General features: G+C 40.9%; 1 protein-coding gene across 7 annotated transcripts in view; it reads right to left on the bottom strand.

Annotated features, from left to right (window-relative positions):
* Positions 1–25,000, bottom strand: part of fbrsl1 (fibrosin-like 1) — a 298,676-nt gene that overhangs the window by 34,675 nt on the left and 239,001 nt on the right. For all 7 annotated transcript variants that reach the window (XM_034298924.2, XM_034298927.2, XM_034298930.2 and 4 more), the window contains one exon: positions 24,501–24,549. In XM_034298924.2, coding sequence (XP_034154815.2) covers positions 24,501–24,549 — 49 coding nt within the window. The remainder of the gene's footprint in view (positions 1–24,500; positions 24,550–25,000) is intronic.

Raw genomic sequence — 25,000 nt, 5'->3', positions numbered from 1 at the left:
AGAGAGGGAAAGAGGGAGAGGGGGAGAGAGAGAGAGGGAGAGAAAGGGAGACAGTGGGAGAGTGAGAGAGAGAGGGGGGGGAGAGAGAGAGATGGAGAGAGGGCAAGGGAGGGAGGGAGAGAGCGAGCGAGGGACAGAGAGAGAGGGAGAGAGATAGAGAGAGAGGGAGGGAGAGAGAGCAAGAGAGAGAGAGAGAGAGGCAGAGGGATAGAGACAGAGGGAGAGGGAGGGAGAGAGTAAGAGAGAGCGCGATAGAGAGAAAGAGGGTATGAGAGAGGGAGAGGGAGAGAGAGAGTAAGAGAGAGAGGGAGAGAGCGATAGAGAGAAAGCTGTAGAGAGAGAGAGTAAGAGAGAGAGCGATAGAGAGAAAGCTGTAGAGAGAGAGAGAGAGAGAGAGAGTAAGAGAGAGAGGGAGAGAGCGATAGAGAGAAAGCTGTAGAGAGAGAGAGAGAGTAAGAGAGAGAGCGATAGAGAGAAAGCTGTAGAGAGAGAGAGAGAGAGAGAGAGAGAGAGAGAGAGTTGCTGGACCCTCGTGAACAGAACTTGTAGCTTCGTAGCTTCTGACTCACTATGTAATAACATTAGCCAGCTAGCAATATAATTCACGGTGTTAGCAAAAGTAATGCTGAAGAGAGTCACACCACCTCACCAACTAGCTAGCTAAGTAAATTACATGCTAACCAGTCAGTTTGCTAACTTACTCATTGTAATAATAATAATAATAATAATAATAATAATAATAATTCCTGGACGTCACTAACTGCCAGTCTAATTTGTAGCATGCTAACTAGCTAGTTTGCTAAGTGAGTACAGTATCAACATTTCAATATTAGCTTGAGGATTAAAATTCAGTCTAAACAACCGAGTTCAAATCTTCGTTCAAAAAAAAAAACTCAGTAATTTTTTTGTATTTTATATAAATATTTCAGCAAAACAGCTTCATTCAGGCTCCGACAGCAGTGCATTCTGGGTAAGCTGTGAAGTGTCGTGAAGGCGGCTCAAGGGTGTGTTATAAACACAGCGGGTTCAGAAGCTTCAGTGGAAATGAGGAGAAGGAGAAACCGGTACTAAATAAATAAATAAATAAACCAAGATGGCCGACGGTGGGCGTGTCGTGGCGGTGCTGCGTGTCAGTGGAAGGTGGTGTGACACGGCGCAGTTTCGAGCGCAGACCTGCGTGAGCGTAAGTGGATATAATGCGATCTTTCAGCGATGCTTTCAGCCCTGAGAGAAACGCATGAATGGAGATCATTCACAGGGGCAAGTGGCATGACGAGGGGCTGAAAGAACCCTTATGTTTTTCTTCTCTCTCCCTATTTCTCTCTCTCTCCCTCTCTCTCTCCCTCTCTCTCTCTCTCTCGGAGGTTTCCTGTGTAACGGCGATACGGACGGCTTTTCTTTCACCTGTCAAACCGTCAGTTTACGGCCATTGAGGTGCAGCAGTGTGACGACGCAGCGGGAATGTTTTCAGGAGGATCAGATTCCTTCCAGAGTTTTCTCACACACACACACACACACACACACACACTTCAACTCATTTATCACAGGGGATATGAACGAATTTATTCGTAAAACATTCGCAAGAGCAAGTCGATGAAAATCCAGTGAGTTTGTATGGAAAAAGTTTTGTGCATCTGTAGACGCACTAACGTAAACCTCGATGGATCAGCGTCGAGTCGTATACCTGTAGACGAGTTACTGCAGTTTTATATAAGTATTAGATTAACCGAGCAATAAGGACAAAAGTAATGGCACCCTATAAAAGGAGTTAGTGTGTGTCTATGGTAGCCGAGGCGCTGCAGTGGCTGAGCTGCATTACTGGAAAATTTAGCACACACAGCGCTTAGGAGGCGCTCTTTCACCGTTTAGTCGCCATTTTGTCATTTTTAGCTCTCTGTGTGTGTGTGTGTGCTTTCTGTAGGTGTGGCTAAACGGAAATCAGCTGTGCCATGAGCGTGTTGCTAATTTAAAGCTGATTGCTGTTTATCAACATGTAAGTACAAAGAAAATCAGAGGAATGTTCGTAAATCTGGCAGGAAATTTTAGTTCAGCCGCAAAAACGTTAATGTACAACTTTCGTAAAAGATCAACTCAGTTATCACTTATTATTAAATATATTATTACATTCACCACGAGGAATAAAGCTCCAATACTGTTTTACCTGTGACTGACACTGGAGACTCCTTCCATAAATGTTAAACAAAACTCTCCTTACTTTAAGAAAACTTCATCATATCAATGATTCTTAAAATCTGTTTATGTGGAGCGTCCGCCGTACACGTCCCTGTGAATGAGCTGTTACTATGGAAACGATAATGTATTAACATAAACCTGCGATTTGCAGCTGCGCTACCGTCAAAGCTGCTGGTGTTTTTTTTTTTAAAACAAAAGATTTAACAATATAAGCTATATATAAGCTACATAAAGTTACACTGTTAAATATAAATATTACATTATATTCTTATATATCTCAGTCAGAGCGATCATTCTGTCCTCCGTGTTTATTTAGCGTAGGATGTAGCATATATTGCGAATACTATTTAGTGTGCTAGCGTGTGGTTTGGGACGTAGCCACAATACTTTGGAACAGGATTGTGGGATTTTGAAAGAGAAAGCTGTTTCAAATTTTGTTTAAAAAAAAAAAAAAAGGAGAAAATACGGAGTTATGCCGTGTGTTTCCACTTATTATGTATTTTCATATTTCACCACACAGAAACTTCATCATAACCTGAATCATTTTACATTTTTGTGATAAATCGTTTCATTTATTCACAGCCATCAACTTATCTGATCTGAACTGATCGGATCGGATCGGATATGAAGCTCTCAGTGAGTCCGTGTTGCTGTTTAGCACGCTAATGGCCCATTTCTGCTTAAAAGCATTCCTCATAAATCTGTCATGTTTTGAGAAAAAGTGTGAGATCACATCTCAGGTAACACGCTGTATCTAAAAGCGGTTAAGAAGACTGATTAGCTGGAGCTTAATCGCTATTCAGCGTAATCGTCTGATCTCTGCTCTGTCGTTACACGCCTTTTAAAAGATAAGCAGTGATGACTGCAGAGGCGAAGCGGCGTCTGTACAGGATTTTCCACCTTCGGGAGTTAACGGACCATGCAGCAAAAACATTCAGCTATAAATCACACTCAGTATGACACCATGCTAACAGCTAGCGTTTAGAGTTGAACAGATTAGCGTGACCTTTAAAGGAAGTGGCTAAGAATGAAATGGACACAACTTCACCCAGGACACGTGTTTAAATTAATGTAGCTAACAAGTTATTAATGTCTCTCGCCTCCAGTTTAGCATCTAATAAAACTTAATCTGTTTTAAAAAAGGTAGAAAAAATGATTATTTTTTACTTTATTTCATGGTAAGGTTAGTTTGTGGAAGAGGTCTGAAGCTAACTGTTTATGTTTAGCGAGCTTGATGATTTTATACAGAGTTAAAGATGCTAGCTGAGGCGAATGGACAGCTTGCTAACATTATGCTAGTTGTGAACACAGAAAATAGCATAGCATAGCATAGCAGCACGTCGATGCATGCACATTTAGAACGCTACACAACGTTAACTAGCTGTATTAGCATGTACTTTCTGTTTGGATTGACTCACTATCTAGTGCACTAATTACCACACGCTCGCCTCAAACAACGTCAAAATGTTCAGCAGGTTCACTTCGCCGTGGCTGCTAATCGCTTAGCTAACTAGCTGGCTGACTCAGGATTCTGAGAGGATTTTATGTCATATTCATAAAAGTTCTTCATCGCTAAGTAGTTAACGTGATTACAGTCAGCTAGCTATTCTTAAATATTCATCATCTTTCATGCTACCATTCGCTAGCTGGTTAACATAAAGCTAATCCCAGCAGGATTTCTGTGAAAGGAAATGTTTTAAAGAAACATTCATAAAACTTTTTCAGCAATAGTGGAACCTATGTTGCTAAGCTAAGCTAACCTGACAGGATTTTTAATTATTTTACTAAATGCTTCTAATGTTTACTTCTAATGCTAGCTAAACTGCTAATTTTCACTAACGCTGACAGGATTTCTGACAGGATTTCTGACAGGATTTTTAAATCATACTCACAAATTTTAATAATCTTTCACTGATAATGCTAGCTAAATTGCTAACATAAACTAGCCTGACAATCTCTGGTTGTTAAGTCACGTTCATAGTTATTATCTTTACTGCTAATGTTAGATAACCAGCTAATTTGACAGGATTTCTGACAGGATTTTTAATAATACAAATAAATGCTTGTAATTTTTACTATTAATGCTAGCTATCTGGCTAATCTGACAGGATTTATAAATCATATTCATAAAGGTAATTAATCATTAATAATTTTTCACATATAATACTAGCTAGATTGCTAACAGGAGCTAACCTGACAGGATTTCTGACAGGATTCTTAAGTCATACTCATAAATGTTAAAGATTTTTCACAGATAATTCTAGCTAAATTGCTAACTTAAGCTAGCCTGAATGTCTGAGAGGATTTTTAAGTCACATTCACAGCTATTATCATCTTTACTGCTAACATTAGCTAATCTGACAGGAATGTGTAAGCCATATTCATAAGTGTTTCGTTTTTTTTCACACATGATACTTTTTCACACATAATACTAGCTAGATTGCTAACAGGAGCTAACCTGACAGGATTTCTGACAGGATTTTAAATCATACTAAAAAACGCTGGAAATGATTAATACTAATGCTAGCTAACCTGCTAATATTCACTAACCTGACAGGATTTCTGACAGGATTTTAAGTCATATTCATAAATGCTTATAATGTTTACTACTAATGCTAGCTAACTGGCTATTCAGAATATTTACTCAGAGATAGCTGTTTAGCTAATATGAGCTAACCTGACAGGGTTTGTAAGTCATATTCATAATATTTATTCAGAGCTAGCTGTCTAGCTAACATGAGCTAACCTGACAGGATTTCTGACAGGATTTTGAATCATAGTAAAAAATGCAGATAATGATTACTACTAGCTATTTAATTCATGCTAGCTAACCTGCTAATTTGAGCTAAACTGACAGGATTTTTAATTCATATTCATAAATATTCACATTCAGCTAGCTGGTTGGCTATGAGACGCTAAAAAAACGGAATGATTTTCTGACAGGATTTTAAATCATAGCCTTAAATGTTTATAATGTTTACTACTAATGCTAGCTAACTGGCTAATCTGAGCTAACCTGACAGGATTTCTAGGAGATAATGATAAAATATATATAAATATAACAATAATGAAGGCAATCTCTCGCTCCAGCAATGCTCATTACAACCAAACACACACACACACACACACACACACACGCAGTCAAATCACTGAGCCAATTTCCTGTGAAACATTTGACATTATGCCTGAAAGCTCTCGTGCAGCCTCTCCAGCTCGTCTCTCCACCTGACACACGGATCTGCGCTCACATATCCGCTTGATTTTCCCATTTTCTTTACTGAACTAATTCCGATTCCCTTCACACTCACGCACAGAGGTGTGTAAAGAGCCGAGTTATTGATAAACCACTCGAGATGCTCCTTTAAACAGGAGACCCAGATGGTTTGTTCTCTCTGAAGTATCCGACACTAAACGCGGTTCTCTCGGCGCACCTGCGTTAAACAGCGAGCGAAATTTTACACGTTTATCCGAGCTGCAAAAATGCATCGATCAGAAGGTGGCGGATTCACCGACATCGATCCGAGAATCGATTAGGAACCGCTGTAATGATATCAGATAGAAGGATAGAGATGCTCGGTGTTTGAGCAGATTTAGAGTCGATTAACATTAGCTACACTCTCTGGATAAAAAAAAAAAAGAAAAAAAAAGTCAAATAAATATAACGTAAATGTGTAACGTGCGCAAGTGCAGAGAACGGAAAAATCGATGGATTGCGTTAATTCTCCACCAATCACAATTTTTTTTTTTTTATATTTTTTTATTCTGAATCGTAACCAAAACAATCGAATCAAGGCAAAATTAGAGATTTGATTCATCAGATTCACATCTTTTAAATAAATAATTCTCTACAGGCTCCAATCAGAACTGATGTTATTGCGATATTTGCAATGTGAATCAAACTAATCGTTTCCTAAAGAATCAAATCAAACTCAGGATCTTACGAAATGTTCCCCGAGAAATCAAACCTGACTGAATAAAATCAAATCATATGTTTGAAGAAATATTCTAATTAAATCATGGCAGAAATTTGAATCATTTGAATGAACTATACTAAAATTAAACCAACTGGAGATGAATCGTAACGAAGCAATGAAATCGGAAGTCGGATTTGTTAAAATGAATCATTTGCTAAAGAGTCAGATTAAATCTGATTCAGTCTAATCACAGTAAAATGAAAAATCTGATTCGTTCAAATGAATCGTTTCCATTTCCAAAATGAATCAAATTGTAAAATCTGCAGTTCAATTCTTCTCAAGAATCATTTGTGACATCGAATCGGTGTGAGAGCAAAGATTCACCCTGCTGATGTGTGGACACAGAATTTAAACAAATCTTATCTAAATTTTTAAACTTTATTTTTCATTTTCGTAAATATTAGAAATAGTCGTAAGAAGATACTAAATTTTACTGTTACAGTAGTGGCCTTAGTGAATGGTGTGTTTTTGATAACTGTGATGGTAACTTGATAAGATGGATGGGCGGGACACAAGAAGGGGTGTGGCATAATGAGGGGCGGAACACAATAAGGGGCGGGGTATAATAAGAGGCGGGGCATAAGAAGGGGCGGGGCACTTTCCTCTAGAAAAGGCTACTGTATACAGAACAAAATGTGTAATTACTTATAGCAAAAAAAAACACTACTGTTAGAGGTTTACTATCAATCACACTACTGGTAACGTCACTCACACACATACACACACACACACACACGCACACACACACACATACACACACACACACATGCACACAAACACCCCATGCCTGGCTGCCATCCATTAGACCTGAAGTTTATTTTTCCCACTCTGAGCTCTGCGCTGCTTCAGCTTTTATTTATTCTGGCAACGTGAACCACAAGAAAATAAGAAGTCAGAAAAACACACATGGAGAGCCGACAGAGACGAAACGACGCGTCGTATAAACGAGCGCGGCCCACCGTGGGGTTCTAACGTCTGAGCGCGCTACTGAGAGGTGCATTTACTCACTAATCAGTTAGCAAACTCTAATCCAAACCCTGCTCAAACATTATTCCTCCGTCATTCATCGCTCATTCCAGGCCTATAAATCTCCAGCTAGCACTAGCAGCACTTTACCTTTAGGCCATTAGCTCTGGTTGCGCTATTCCCTCTGAAGCTAAGCTAATTAGCCCTGAAATGAGCAGGCACATGGCGTAAATTCCCGTCCTGAGAGAGCGCTCGTGTGTTACGCTTATCTCGCCGTTACGCTAATGGCGACAGGAAGCTACTTTTTGAAGAAAATGGAAGGATCTGAACACACAGTGTGGCCTCGTTCATTCATCAGACACACGTCTGTTCCGCTGTTTCGTTTGGCCACCGGTGAGTTTCCCGCCTCTCAGCGTGCCGAGTCTGCAGCGTGCCGCCCCATTCAGGCGCCGAGCGTGTGTTATTCTAGCAGCGAGTCGAGTCGGAGAGCGGGACGGGGTGCGAGTGTGTGTGTGTGTGTGTGTGTGTGTGTGAGAGAGACGCTGAAACCCAATGAAGTGTGTCTTCTCTGGGGAGACGTGCGAACACGAGACGATGAAAAACAGAAACTGACCCGGTGTTACCTGTGACGACTCGACGTGCAGATCAGATTCATATCACACACACACACACACACACACACACACGTTTACCGACATCTCTGTTATTTCATCACACACTGACGCTGCGTTCGATTTTATTTTTCCATCATTTTCTGATGTTTATTTCAATCAGAGAAAAAAATGCATTCTTAATATTTACTTCTTAATAACATACTTTCCCTCTATTTTCTCCTATTTTCTTTCTCTTGTCTTTTTCTCATTCATGTGGTTTCATTCGTTCTTTCTTTCTTTCTTTCTTTGCATCACTGTTTACTTTTTTCTTCTTTCACTTTCACTTTCTCTCTTTCTTACTTACTTTCTTTCCTCTTAATGCCATTTATCTGTTTCCTTCTTTCCTTTTGTCTTTCTCTTTCTTCCTCCTTTTCTCTTTCATGCCACTATTATCTTTTTCATTCCTTCCTTTCTGCTTTTCTTTCTTTCTTTCCATCATTATCTTTTCCCTTCCTTTGCTTATTCTTTCTTCTTTCTTTCTTTCTTTCTTTCCTCTTAATGCCATTTATCTGATTCCTTCTTTCCTTCTGTCTTTCACTTTCTTCCTCCTTTTATTTCTTTCTTATCTTATTCCTTCCTTCTTTCTGCCCTTACTTCCAGTCTTTTTTTGTTGCCTGTTTTTCTTATTTTTAATATTTTTTCCTTTCTTCATATATTTCTGTCTCTTTTTTCCATTTTCTTTCTCTCTCGTTCTTTCTTCTTGCGTTTCCTTACTTTTATTTCTCCGTGCTGTTAAACTGGTGAGCAAAATGCAGCACCAAAACACAATTTTCAGATTCCACTGAGTCAGCCAGTTAAAATAAACACACATACACACACATACACACACACACACACGCAAACACACACCTCGGGAGTCATTAACAGGAAGTGAAGTCATGAAAACTGAGAGAGAAACGTAACGCAGTAAATCACTCGGCTTCGGATTCACTCGAATGTGAAAGCCACAGGAGGCATCTGCGTCCATCTTTAATGTTTAATGCAGTGCACTTTAATGTGCAGCACTCAAAGCGTAACTCAGCCTGCGGTCACACACACACACACACACACACACGCGCACACACACACACGCACAAACAAACAACAAACCACATGCTGAGGAGGAAAACACACACAGGAAAGCATGTGTTATTCTCTCTACTGCAATAAATCCCAACAAATCCCGCTGCGGATTCCAGCACACACTCTCACGGATTTAACTCCGAGTCCAGGAGACGGAGAGAGACTTAATCCTGATCACTGCCCCGCCCTCCTGTCAATCACACTCACATCAGCCAATCACAGGCTCAGCTATACAAAGGAACAGAAATGGAAGAGGAGAAATAAAAAGAATAGGAATGGAAAAGAAATGAAAGAGAAAGAAATGGAGGGGCAGAAAAAGGAGGAGAAGAAAGGGAGGAGAAGAAAAAGAAGCAACCAAAATGGAGGAGCAGTTAGAGGAGAAGAACAAGAATGAACAGAAACAGAAGGAAGCAAAAACAAAGAGGCAAAAATAAAGAGGCAGAAAGGAAGAGGCAGAAAGGAAGAGGCAGAAATGTTGGAGCAGAAAAAGAAGATCTAAAGGATTTAAGGATTTAACGGAGGCAGAAACAGGAGCCTCACCGAGGTAATGATGGATAGTGGCGGTTGCTAAGCAGTGATTGGACGGCCCACAAAATAAGGCGGGTCTGGAATTGGTCATTTGGATATGACTACACTAGAATTGTTATGAATGAGGGGCTGTTCTTTATTCTCTCCTTGTGCCTTGTTAAATAATTCTATAAAATATAATTATAATAAAATAAAACTGACTTCACTACTAAAAATCTCAGCAAAGTTAAACACAGCAAAAAAAAGCTAATCAAATACTGTGATACGATCTTCTGGCCATATTGTCCATGCTAAAGTTAAACACACTCATTAACACACAGCCACTCTAACACACTCTAACACACACTCTAACACACACTCTAACACACTGCAACACACTCTAACACACTGCAACTCCACTCTAACACACTCTAACACACACTCTAACACACTGCAACACACTCTAACACACACTCTAACACACTCTAACACACTGCAACACACTCTAACACACTCTAACACACACTCTAACACACACTCTAACACACTGCAACACACTCTAACACACACTCTAACACACTGCAACACACTCTAACACACTCTAACACACACTCTAACACACACTCTAACACACTGCAACACACTCTAACACACTCTAACACACTGCAACTCCACTCTAACACACTGCAACTCCACTCTAACACACTGCAACACACTCTAACACACTCTAACACACTCTAACACACACTCTAACACACTGCAACACACTCTAACACACACTCTAACACACTCTAACACACTGCAACACACTCTAACACACTCTAACACACTGCAACACACTCTAACACACTCTAACACACACTCTAACACACACTCTAACACACTCTAACACACTGCAACACACTCTAACACACTCTAACACACACTCTAACACACACTCTAACACACTGCAACACACTCTAACACACACTCTAACACACTCTAACACACTGCAACACACTCTAACACACTCTAACACACACTCTAACACACTCTAACACACTGCAACACACACCGCAACACACTCTAACACACTCTAACACACTGCAATACATTCTAACACACACTCTAACACACTGCAACACACTGTAACACACTCTAACACATTGTAACACACTGCAATACATTCTAACACACACTCTAACACACTGCAACACACTGTAACACACTGCAATACACTCTAACACACACTGCAACACACTCTAACACACTGCAACACACTCTAACACACTGTAACACACTGCAACACACTGCAACACACTGCAACACACTCTAACACACTCTAACACATTGTAACACACTGCAACACACTGCAACACACTGCAACACACTGCAACACACTCTAACACACTCTAACACATTGTAACACACTGCAATACATTCTAACACACACTGTAACACACGGTAACACACTCTAACACACTGCAACACACTGCAACACACTGTAACACACTCTAACACACTGCAACACACTGCAACATACTGTAACACACTCTAACACACCACAATACACTCTAACACACTGCAACACACTGCAACACACTGTAACACACTCTAACACACTGCAACACACTGCAACACACTGTAACACACTCTAACACACAGCAACACACTGCAACACACTGTAACTCACTCTAACACACTGTAACACACTCTAACACACCGCTACACATTCTAACAAATCGCAACACACTCTAACACACTGTAACACACAGCAACACACTGTAACACACTCTAACACACTGTAACTCACTCTAACACACTGTAACTCACTCTAACACACCGCAACACACTCTAACACACCGCAATACACTCTAACAAACCGCAACACACTCTAACAAACCGCAACACACTCTAACACACTGTAACACACTCTAACAAACCGCAACACACTCTAACACACTGTAACTCCCTCTAACACACTGTAACTCACTCTAACACACTGTAACTCACTCTAACACACCACAACACACTCTAACACACCGCTACACATTCTAACAAATCGCAACACACTCTAACACACTGTAACACACAGCAACACACTGTAACACACTCTAACACACTGTAACTCACTCTAACACACCGTAACTCACTCTAACACACCGCAACACACTCTAACACACCGCAATACACTCTAACAAACCGCAACACACTCTAACACACTCTAACACACTGCAACACACTCTAACACACTCTAACACACACTCTAACACACACTCTAACACACTCTAACACACTGCAACACACTCTAACACACTCTAACACACACTCTAACACACACTCTAACACACTGCAACACACTCTAACACACACTCTAACACACTCTAACACACTGCAACACACTCTAACACACTCTAACACACACTCTAACACACACTCTAACACACTCTAACACACTGCAACACACTCTAACACACTCTAACACACACTCTAACACACACTCTAACACACTGCAACACACTCTAACACACACTCTAACACACTCTAACACACTGCAACAAACTCTAACACAGTGCAACACACTGTAACAAACTCTAACACACTGCAACGCACTTTAACACACTGCAACACACTCTACCACACTGCAATGCACTTTAACACACTGTAACTCACTCTAACACACTGCAACACATTCTAACAAACCGCAACACACTCTAACAAACCGCAACACACTCTAACACACTGCAACAAACTCTAACACAGTGCAACACACTCTAACAAACTGCAACACACGCTATCACACTGCAATGCACTCTAAAACACTGCAAAAAACTGCAACACACTCTAGCACAATGCAACACACTCATTAACACACCGCAACACACTCTAACACACTGCAACACACTCTAACACACTGCAACAAACTCTAACACAGTGCAACGCACTCTAACACATTGCAATGCACTTTAACACACCGCAACACACTCTAACACACTGTAACACACTGCAACACACTGCAATACACTCTAACACACTGTAATACACTGCAACACACTGCAACACACTGTACCACACTCTAACACACCGCAAAACACTGTAACACACTGCAATACACTCTAAGAAACCGCAACACACTCTAACAAACCGCAACACACTGCAACACACTCTAACACACTGCAACACACTGTAACAAACTCTAACACACTGCAACGCTCTCTAACACAGTGCAACACACTGTAACACACCGCAACGTACTGTAACAAACTCTAACACACCGCAACACACTGTAACAAACTCTAACACACTGCAACGCTCTCTAACACACTGCAACACACTGTAACACACCGCAACGTACTGTAACAAACTCTAACACACTGCAACACACTGTAACACACCGCAACGTACTGTAATACACTCTAACACACTGTAATACACTGCAACACACTACAAAACACTGTAACACACTCTAACACACCGCAACACACTCTAACACACCGCAACACACTCTAATACACCGCAACACACTCTAATACACCGCAACACACTCTAACACACTGCAACACACTGCAACACACTCTAACACACTGTAACACACCGCAACGCACTGTAACACACCACAACGCACTGTAACAAACTCTAACACACTGCAACACACTCTAACAAACTGCAACACACGCTATCACACTGCAACGCACTCTAAAACACTGCAAAAAACTGCAACACACTCTAGCACAATGCAACACACTCATTAACACACCGCAACACACTCTAACACACTGCAACACACTCTAACACACCGCAACACACTGCAACACACTCTAACACACTGCAACACACTGCAACACACTGCAACAAACTCTAACACACTGCAACACACTGTAACAAACTCTAACACACTGCAACGCACTCTAACACACTGCAACACACTGCAACACACTCTAACACACTGCAACACACTGCAACAAACTCTAACACAGTGCAACACACTGTAACAAACTCTAACACACTGCAACACACTCTAACACACCGCAACGTACTGTAACAAACTCTAACACACTGCAACGCACTGTAACACACCACAACGCACTGTAACAAACTCTAACACACTGCAACACACTCTAACAAACTGCAACACACGCTATCACACTGCAACGCACTCTAAAACACTGCAAAAAACTGCAACACACTCTAGCACACTGCAACACACTCATTAACACACCGCAACACACTCTAACACACTGCAACACACTCTAACACACTGCAATACACAATACACAATTCACTGCAACTGACTCTAACACACCGCAATACACTCTAACACACCGCAACGCACTCTAACACACCGCAACGCACTCTAACACACTGTAACAAACTCTAACACACTGCAATACACTCTAACAAACTGCAACACACGCTATCACACTGAAACGCACTCTAAAACACTGCAAAAAAACTGCAACACACTCTAACACACTGCAACACACTCATTAACACACCGCAATACACTCTAACACACTGCAACACACTCATTAACACACCGCAATACACTCTAACACACTGCAACACACTCTAACACACTGCAATACACTCTAACACAACACAACACACTCTAACACACCGCAACACACTCTAACACACTGCAATACACTCTAACACAACACAACACACTCTAACACACTGCAATACACTCTAACACAACACAACACACTCTAACACACCGCAACACACTCTAACACACTGCAACACACTCTAACACACTGCAACACACTCTAACACACTGCAATACACTCTAACACAACACAACACACTCTAACACACCGCAACACACTCTAACACACTGCAACACACTCTAACACACTGCAATACACTCTAACACACTGTAACACACTGCAACGCACTGTAACACACCGCAACGCACTGTAACACACACACTAAAACACTGCAGTACACAGTAACACACTCTAACACACTGCAATACACTCTAACACACTGCAACAAACTCTAACACACTGCAGTACACAGTAACACACTCTAACACACTGCAATACACTCTAACACACTGCAACAAACTCTAACACACTGCAACAAACTCTAACACACTGCAACAAACTCTAACACACTGCAACAAACTCTAACACTGCAATACACTCTAACACACTGCAAAAAACTGCAACACACTTTTACACACTTCAACAGACTCTAACACATTCCAACACACTGTAACATACTCCAACACACTCTGACAAACTGTAACACACTCTAACACACTGCAATTCACTCTAACATACTGTAACAATGTAACACTGTAACACACTGTACCACACTGCAACAAACTCTAACACACTGTAGCAACATGTAATACACTGTAACACACCCTAACACACTGTACAACACTGAAACACTGTACCACACTGTAACATGCTGTACAACACTGTAACACATTGTAACACACTATAATGCTGTAACACTGAACCACACTCTAACACATTGTAACACACTATAATGCTGTAACACTGTACCACACTCTAACACACTGTAACACACTATAATGCTGTAACACTGTACCACACTCTAACACACTGTAACACACTATAATGCTGTAACACTGTACCACACTCTAACACATTGTAACACACTATAATGCTGTAACACTGTACCACACTCTAACACATTGTAACACACTATAATGCTGTAACACTGTAACACACTCTAACACACTGTAACACACTATAATGCTGTAACACTGTACCACACTCTAACACACTGTAACACACTATAATGCTGTAACACTGTAACACACTCTAACACACTGTAACACACTATAATGCTGTAACACTGTACCACACTCTAACACACTGTAACACACTATAATGCTGTAACACTGTAACACACTCTAACACACTGTAACACACTATAATGCTGTAACACTGTAACACACTCTAACACACTGTAACACACTATAATGCTGTAACACTGTACCACACTCTAACACATTGTAACACACTATAATGCTGTAACACTGTACCACACTCTAACACACTGTAACACACTATAATGCTGTAACACTGTACCACACTCTAACACACTGTAACACACTATAATGCTGTAACACTGTACCACACTCTAACACATTGTAACACACTATAATGCTGTAACACTGTACCACACTCTAACACATTGTAACACACTATAATGCTGTAACACTGTAACACACTCTAACACACTGTAACACACTATAATGCTGTAACACTGTACCACACTCTAACACACTGTAACACACTATAATGCTGTAACACTGTACCACACTCTAACACACTGTAACACACTATAATGCTGTAACACTGTAACACACTCTAACACACTGTAACACACTATAATGCTGTAACACTGTAACACACTCTAACACACTGTAACACACTATAATGCTGTAACACTGTACCACACTCTAACACATTGTAACACACTATAATGCTGTAACACTGTACCACACTCTAACACACTGTAACACACTATAATGCTGTAACACTGTACCACACTCTAACACACTGTAACACACTATAATGCTGTAACACTGTACCACACTCTAACACATTGTAACACACTATAATGCTGTAACACTGTACCACACTCTAACACACTGTAACACACTATAATGCTGTAACACTGTACCACACTCTAACACACTGTAACACACTATAATGCTGTAACACTGTACCACACTCTAACACATTGTAACACACTATAATGCTGTAACACTGTACCACACTCTAACACACTGTAACACACTATAATGCTGTAACACTGTACCACACTCTAACACACTGTAACACACTATAATGCTGTAACACTGTACCACACTCTAACACACTGTAACACACTATAATGCTGTAACACTGTACCACACTCTAACACACTGTAACACACTATAATGCTGTAACACTGTACCACACTCTAACACATTGTAACACACTATAATGCTGTAACACTGTACCACACTGTACCACATTGTAACACACTATAATGCTGTAACACTGTACCACACTCTAACACACTGTAACACACTATAATGCTGTAACACTGTACCACACTCTAACACATTGTAACACACTATAATGCTGTAACACTGTACCACACTGTACCACATTGTAACACACTATAATGCTGTAACACTGTACCACACTCTAACACACTGTAACACATCGTAACACACTATAATGCTTTAACACTGTACCACACTGTAACACTGTAACACATTGTAACACACTATAATGCTGTAACACACTGTAACACACTCTGACACACTATAACACATTTGCTCCTGGCGACTCGCACTACAGACAGAAAACAGGATTTGGAACGCTCCCGATATTAAAGCAGGTTTTAAGGTGATTTATGGAACAGGCTGATGGACGGCACGGCTGCGTTTCTGTTTGCACAGAGTGAAACAGCGGGAAGAGTAAAAGCGTACCGAGTGTGTAATTGCTTTTTTCCCTCCCTGAAGCTGCTTCCTGTCTCATATGAAAAAGGCCGTCTCCGTCAGTAATGGCTCGATTAATAATTAAACACACGTTTCATCTCTGCCAAGCTCGCGCTGTTCATTTCCCTCCTTCTGACAGGCAGCAATACACAAACAAGGTTAGTGCTATCAATAACCACACACACACACACACACACACACACACACATATAGGAAAGAAGACATTCAGTGTCTCACATAAATCCAATTGACGGCCCATAATGCACTGCAGGAGAATGTCTAAGACTTACAGAGTAAAATCCTCACACACACACACACACACACACACACAGTGTACACGACTGAATAGGAAAGATGGAGGAAACTCTGTGGACCAATCAGAGCGCAGATGACTGGGAAGCTGAATCTGTTATAATTCTAGCTGCTTCTTCAATTAAGGAAATAAAAACATTCCTATAATGACCTTCTCACAGAGTCGGAAGTTTTGTCCGATCCATTTCCGCTTCTGTTTCCTCTCCGCTGTCTGCAATCCTTTCCTTTCTTCCGTTTCTGCTCCTCTGTTCCTACTTCTCCATTCCCACTCCTCCGTTTCTGTTCTGACTGTTTTCACTTTTCTGTTTACAATTCTCTGTTTCTGCTCGTCCGTATCTGCTCCTCCACTTCCGCTCTTGTCTCTGCCCTTCCATACGCACTCCTCTGTTTACACTCCTCCGTTTCCACTCTTCTGGTTCTGTTCCTCCTTTTCTGCTCCTCTGTTTCCATTCCACCGTCTCAGTGCTTTTATTTCCACTCTTCCGTTTCCGTTCCTCTGTTTTCATTCCTTTGTTTCTGCTCTTCAGTTTCCGCCGCTCTTCCGTGGCAGACTCCACCTTCACTCTTCTGCTCCTGAGAAGCTGATTGGCCAGTTTACAAGCTAAAAGCTCTGAACTTGTTCATCTTAGAATCTTTCCTTCCTTCCATTTCTTCTCTTATAGTTTTACTCTTCTGTTATTTGCTCCTATTTCTGTTTCTCTTTCTTTCCCCTCTGGTTCAGGTCCTTGATTTTTTCCCTCCCATTTCTGCTCTGGAGAAACTATCGCTCCTTTTCTTCTCTTCCTTTGTTTGTACGCCTCCAGATCTTTTCCTGTCTCTGCCTCTGTTTATATCCTTCATCATTTTATCCTTCATCTTTCTCTCTTTACAAGGGAGATGAAACACGAAAGAGTGAATTTTCTATCATTTTCTATTCCTACGAGGGAGCACGGAGGGCATGGTTGTGACACAACGCATATGTGTGTGTATATGTGTGTGTGTATATGTGTGTGTATATGTGTGTGTGTGTGTGTGTGTGTGTGTCCTGCCCCCAGTCATCCCTCTGTCCTTTTATTCCTCCTTTTTCTTTTTTTTCTTCATGCAGGACACAAAGGCGAACGTGAATTTCCTATAATTTTATATTCCTGTGAGAGCGAATGAAGGGCAAGTGTAAAAAGAAAGTGTGTGTGTGTATTGGTGTGTGTGTGTGTGTGTGTGTGTGTGTGTGAGCGCACCCTGCCCCTAGCTACTCCTCCATTTCTGCTCTTCATATCTCCATCCTTCTCTCAGTTTCTTCTATATGCAGGAGGAAAGAGCAGAGAGTGAATTTTCTATTCCAGAGAGAGATGGAGAGAGCGAGTGAGCGAGAGTGGAGGAGGGAGCATGTGTGTGTGTGTGTGTGTGTGTGTGTGTGTGTGTGTGCGCTGCAGGTCGTGCTCTAAGCGCTCATTATGTACTACACGGCTCCGTGTCAAATCGCTAATCAAGCTCGCTGTCTGCAGCGCCACGATTCAATAGCCGCCTAGTGCCCTTTGTTCCTGCCTGCTATCTGCTGCATGTCAATAAAAAGTCCACACACACACACACACACACACACATCCGTCTATCCACTGGGGAAATGATTTCAGGAACAATGTGAGCAGGAGAAGCTGGAGTGTGGTATGCAGTGTGTGAAGGTAAACACTGTGATTTCGATATTACGATAAATTTATTAAACCTTTATTGCTGTTAAATACGTTATAACAATATTTATAAATTATGATCGAACGTAATTTCCTTACAAACGGTTTTTTATATCCGTATTAAACGCGCCTCCAAATCATCACTCGTCTCCTCATCGTCTGTAAAATGATGAAAATAACCATCTGGATGAAATATCTGCTGTAGAGAGCGTGAAGATCACACGCAGTGGTTTCAGTCTTAAAAAGCGTGCAGGTGTGATGAACTCGCTGTACGAGTGAAAACGATACAAACAATAATGTCATAACATCTGTATTATTTTAAAGCGGAAATGCACGTGATTAGATTATTATACATTTAGAAAATTATTTATTTTATATTTTATATATATATTTCATATTTATTAATTCCTATAAACATGGCAATATTTTATTTCTTGCATTATATTTAAACATATTTATTTTTATTACTTTTTATTAATGTTCTTTCTCATTTATAACTTTTAATTATTTTATAGGTTTTTATTTATTTATTTATTTATTTATTTATTTATTTATTTATTATTAATTATTATTATTATTTCTTAATTAAAATGCTGTTATATTGGTTGGCTTTAGTTTCTGTTTCTTTGCATGAAATGTACTATAAAATATTATAAATAATAATAATAATAAAAATAATAATCATTTTTTAGTTAACCACAATGTCTGATGTTTTTTAATGTGCATTAGTACTTCCTAACATTTTCCTGAATTTTTTATTTTTTCTATAATAGCAAAAACAAGAAAAAAAAAACAAGAAAACCAGCTTTTCTTTAAAAAAAAAAAAAGGAAGAAATTAAGATAAAATAAAAATAAACTAAAAACATTTTTAAAAAAGTACAAACTGGACAAATGAACAAAAACAAAAAATACACAAAATCATATAACTTTACCTGATAATAACATAAGCTTTTTTGTGGTATATTTGTGGTATTTTTGTGTAACTGATTGTTGTCACATGGTTGGAACACACTGGTCGAGTTTTCCTCTGTTTTTTTTCTCTCCCTCTCTCTCTCTCTCTCTCTCTCTCTCTCCGCTCTCCCTCTTTGTCTCCTGAGTCACAGTGAGCCGCTAACTTTAACAATTTATTAAGTCGGGATTAAAATGCCAGCTGCTGGTTAAGCCTCTAAGCTTTGTGTGTTTCTTTTTCGCGAGTACGGTTTCAAAACGAGCGCGACGGCTCAAAACTAATCAGGATTAGACGCCAGAAATCCACTTCGCAAAATGGCTTTTCACCACCATCTTCCTGCTCTCTCCCAGCATGCCCTGGGGCATACCAGATCCGCGCTCTGATTGGCTGAAAGGTTTTTGCTCCCACTCGCTAATCTCAGTGTTTTTTTTTTTTTTTGTTTTAATCCTGAGGAGAAAAGCTAGCGGTTAAAATGTTTATTCGACTATATAATTTGTTCACTCTGAGTCAGACGAAGTGCTAGAAATGTTTTAAAATGGCTGACGCGGCGAGACGGCGATCAGGACGGCGGAGTTTAGGACTGCTTCTATTTAATCACACTCAGTAGCTCATTAAGAGAATTTCAACATTTTATTACAAAGAAAACAAACTTTCCAGATGTTCTTGTAAATGTTTTTGTACCCCGTGACATCATGTGATGTGCATTAAGGGCGCAAAAAGGATGCTTTGTGTTTAGTTCCAGTAATCGATAAAGCGCTCGTGGTGGTGATGCTGATCATCGGAACTGTAATTAAGCGTGACTGCACTTCATTAAACACTGAATATTGTAGATAAAAAACACACTCGTTCTTTTACACACTGTAACTCCACACACACACACACACACACACACTGTCTCCCAGCACACACACACACACACACACACACGTCTAATAATCAGGGTGTGCATCACTGAGATCAGATCAGATCAGAGCCAATCTAAACTCAGCATCTCAGTGACATCACTAGTTAAGTTTCCAGCCATTTTATTGCACATGATACTCATTTCCATTAAACAGATGTTTTGTGATAACAGTGCTTTGCAAAATGACATCACTTCCTGCAAGTTATGAAAGGTTTTGCTTTAAAAACAAAACAAAACACAAACAAAAAACCCAATATTTCCATCATGGACAGAATGTACAGATCTACAGTGCACTGAATTTCTCCACACTGAGCAACATCTGGAACACGATGTATGTCCTCACCATAAAGACATCACAGCTCTCTCTCTGATGTCACAACTCTCTCTCTGATGTCACAACTCTCTCTCTGATGTCACAGGTCTCTCTCTGATGTCACAGGTCTCTCTCTGATGTCACAGGTCTCTATCTGATGTCACAGCTCTCTCTCTGATGTCACAGGTCTCTCTCTGATGTCACAGCTCTCTCTCTGATGTCACAACTCTCTCTCTGATGTCACAGGTCTCTCTCTGATGTCACAACTCTCTCTCTGATGTCACAACTCTCTCTCTGATGTCACAGCTCTCTCTCTGATGTCACAGCTCTCTCTCTGATGTCACAACTCTATGACATTACAGATCACTGACTGTCATCACAGCATTCACTGTTATCTCAGTTCTCTCTGAAATCAGTGCTCTCTCTCTCTGACATCACAGCTCTCTCTCTCTCTGACATCACAGCTCTCTCTCTCTGACATCACAGCGCTCTCTCTCTGACATCACAGCTCTTTCATTCTCTGACATCACAACTCCCTCTCTGACATTACAACTCTATGACATTACAGATCTCTGATTGACATCACAGCTCTCTCTCTGACATCACAGCTCTCTCTCTCTAACTTCACAGCTCTCTCTCTCTGACATCACAGCTCTCTCTCTCTAACTTCACAGCTCTCTCCCTCTAACTTCACAGCTCTCTCTCTCTGACATCACAGCTCTCTCTCTCTAACTTCACAGCTCTCTCCCTCTAACTTCACAGCTCTCTCTCTCTGACATCACAGCTCTCTCTCTCTGACATCACAGCTCTCTCTCTCTGACATCACAGCTCTCTCTCTCTGACATCACAGCTCTCTCTCTCTAACTTCACAGCTCTCTCCCTCTAACTTCACAGCTCTCTCCCTCTAACTTCACAGCTCTCTCTCTCTGACATCACAGCTCTCTCTCTCTGACATCACAGCGCTCTCTCTCTCTGACATCACAGCTCTCTCTCTCTAACTTCACAGCTCTCTCTCTAACTTCACAGCTCTCTCTCTCTGACATCACAGCTCTCTCTCTCTCTAACTTCACAGCTCTCTCTCTAACTTCACAGCTCTCTCTCTAACTTCACAGCTCTCTCTCTCTGACATCACAGCTCTCTCTCTCTCTAACTTCACAGCTCTCTCTCTAACTTCACAGCTCTCTCTCTCTGACATCACAGCTCTCTCTCTGACATCACAGCGCTCTCTCTCTCTAACTTCACAGCTCTCTCTCTCTGACATCACAGCTCTCTCTCTCTGACATCACAGCTCTCTCTCTAACTTCACAGCTCTCTCTCTCTGACATCACAGCTCTCTCTCTCTCTAACTTCACAGCTCTCTCTCTAACTTCACAGCTCTCTCTCTAACTTCACAGCTCTCTCTCTCTGACATCACAGCTCTCTCTCTCTCTAACTTCACAGCTCTCTCTCTAACTTCACAGCTCTCTCTCTCTGACATCACAGCTCTCTCTCTGACATCACAGCGCTCTCTCTCTCTAACTTCACAGCTCTCTCTCTCTGACATCACAGCTCTCTCTCTCTGACATCACAGCGCTCTCTCTCTGACATCACAGCTCTTTCATTCTCTGACATCACAACTCTCTCTCTGACATTACAACTCTATGACATTACAGATCTCTGATTGACATCACAGCATTCACTGTTATCTCAGTTCTCTCTGAAATCAGTGCTCTCTCTCTCTCTCTCTCTCTCTCTCTTTCTGACATCATAGCTCTCTTTGTGACATCACAGCTCTCTTTGTGACATCACAGCTCTCTCTCTGATATCACCAGGGCTGTCACAATTATTCGATTAAATTCGAGTACCGGATTTTAAAAAATCCTCGATTACAATTTACCATTTCTCTCTATGACATCATTATCATCCTCTTTGCTACACAGCGGTCAAGTTTCATGGCATCATTTCTCAAGGAGAGATTACGATCAGATTGACAGTGTGTGTGTGTGTGTGTGTGTGTGTGTGTGTGTGTTAGAGCAATACAGTAGGGATACATCAATCTTAAGTTTATTTTTCTTTTTCCTCTTCTGTAATTTAGTCACACTGAACTCTTTAATCTGACCTGAGATCAGTGAGCTGGTGTAACATACTGACTCTCAGACATTTAATATAATCACTAAAACTGTTCTCAGATCAGCTCAGAACACTGACTCATGTTACCTAACCGCTGCACAGTAATAACACACAGACGAGCGTCTGAGGACGAGAACACCGGAACGAATGCAACGAGAGAGAAAGCGAGAAACTGCCTCAAAATGGCCGACATTTCAAACACACACACACACACACACACACACACACACACACAGAGCAAGGTCAGACGTAAATGCAGACAGCTGAATAGCAGATTCCACAGACGCCCTTTAAACACGGTCTTCGACCTCACACACACACACACACACACACACACACACACACACTGCAGAGCCCCTGTGCATCTTTCTGTCTATCTCTTTCTTTCTCCATCCACCTTTTTCTCTTTCACTGCCTTTCTCTCATCAATTTCTATTTTTTTCTGTTTTTCTCTTTCTTTATTTCTCTCTCTTTTCTTCTCCCCACTACATCTCTACCTTTTGATCTCTCTCTCTTTTCCTTTTTTCTTTCAGTCCCTATTTGTCTGTCTTCTTCTACTTCACATTTTCTGTCCGTCTTTCTTTGTCTGACTAGTCTCCTTTTCTGTCTCACTCTCTCTGCCTGTCCTCTCTACTTGTTTCTCTCTCTCTCTCTCTCTCTCTCTGTGTCTCATTAAGCCCCTTGTTATGCTCCCTGTAGCAGTCGCTATTAAATCCCCTCATTAGATGTCTGAGTCTAGCAGTGAGAAAAACGAGGGAGTTTAAAGTCACTCGCTCTTTTTGTAGCGTCTCTGTGATGAAGACATTCTGCTGCCTGAGGACGAGAGGACGAGAATACGAGAGGATGTGAGGACTTGAGGACAAGAGGATGTGAGGACACGAAGACGTGAGGATGTGAGGACAAGAAGACGTGAGGATGTGAGGACAAGAAGACGTGAGGACAAGAGGATGTGAGGACAAGAGGACGTGAGGATGAGAGGGCAAGAGGACGTGAGGATGTGAGGACAAGAAGACGTGAGGATGTGAGGATGAGAGGGCAAGAGGACGTGAGGACGTGAGGATGAGAGGACAAGAGGACGTGAGGATGAGAGGGCAAGAGGACGTGAGGACAAGAGGATGTGAGGACAAGAAGACGTGAGGATGTGAGGACATGAGGATGTGAGGACATGAGGATGTGAGGACATGAGGATGAGAGGACAGGAGGATGTGAGGACATGAGGATGTGGGGACAAGAGGAAGAGAAGGATGAGAGGGTGAGAAGACGTGAGGATGAGAAGACATGACACTTCCGTCTGCCACCTTTTATCATCACGTACAAACACAAGCACTCCGTCCCTAACCCTAGCATCATTTAGCAAACTTATAAATCTAAATCCTAACACACGCCTCAGAAGACATTTTTGTTTCAGTAACAGCTTTTGTACGAAAGTTGTGCGTCTCACCTTTAGGAGCAGTCGGGGAAAAGAGCTTCTCCGATCCGACATCAGACGCCTGAAAGAGAAAAAAAAAAAACATGATTAGAATTTGGACAAAAATATAATATGAATTCATGTTTTTGGCATAAAATTTGAACACAAGACACTCACTCTTTCACACACTAATGCTAGCCAAGTAGGAAACATGGACACTGAGCGTAAGCAGGCTAACAGTTTATCTAGCTAGCATGTAGTCATTAAGGCAGACAGCGTAAAGACACAGTAAGAGTGGAAATGAGTCCAAATAATCCAGAATGTCAACTTTTACCTCAGATTTGTTGGAGAATTATTAAGAAAAGACTCAGAACATCTAAAATTACACTGGAATTACACTTAGCATCGGTTTGCTACCAAACGTCAAGTGGACGTCTAAGCTACTAGCACAGCGTATAAACTAGCTAATAACTGAGGCTTATAATATATCTAATGAGAACATAGTCATGTGTTAAGTGTTTTATACAAACAAA

The sequence above is a fragment of the Pangasianodon hypophthalmus genome, chromosome 24 (genome assembly GCF_027358585.1).
Source record: "Pangasianodon hypophthalmus isolate fPanHyp1 chromosome 24, fPanHyp1.pri, whole genome shotgun sequence".
Classification (NCBI taxonomy): domain Eukaryota; kingdom Metazoa; phylum Chordata; class Actinopteri; order Siluriformes; family Pangasiidae; genus Pangasianodon; species Pangasianodon hypophthalmus.
This window is presented reverse-complemented; position numbering and strand designations above follow the sequence as displayed.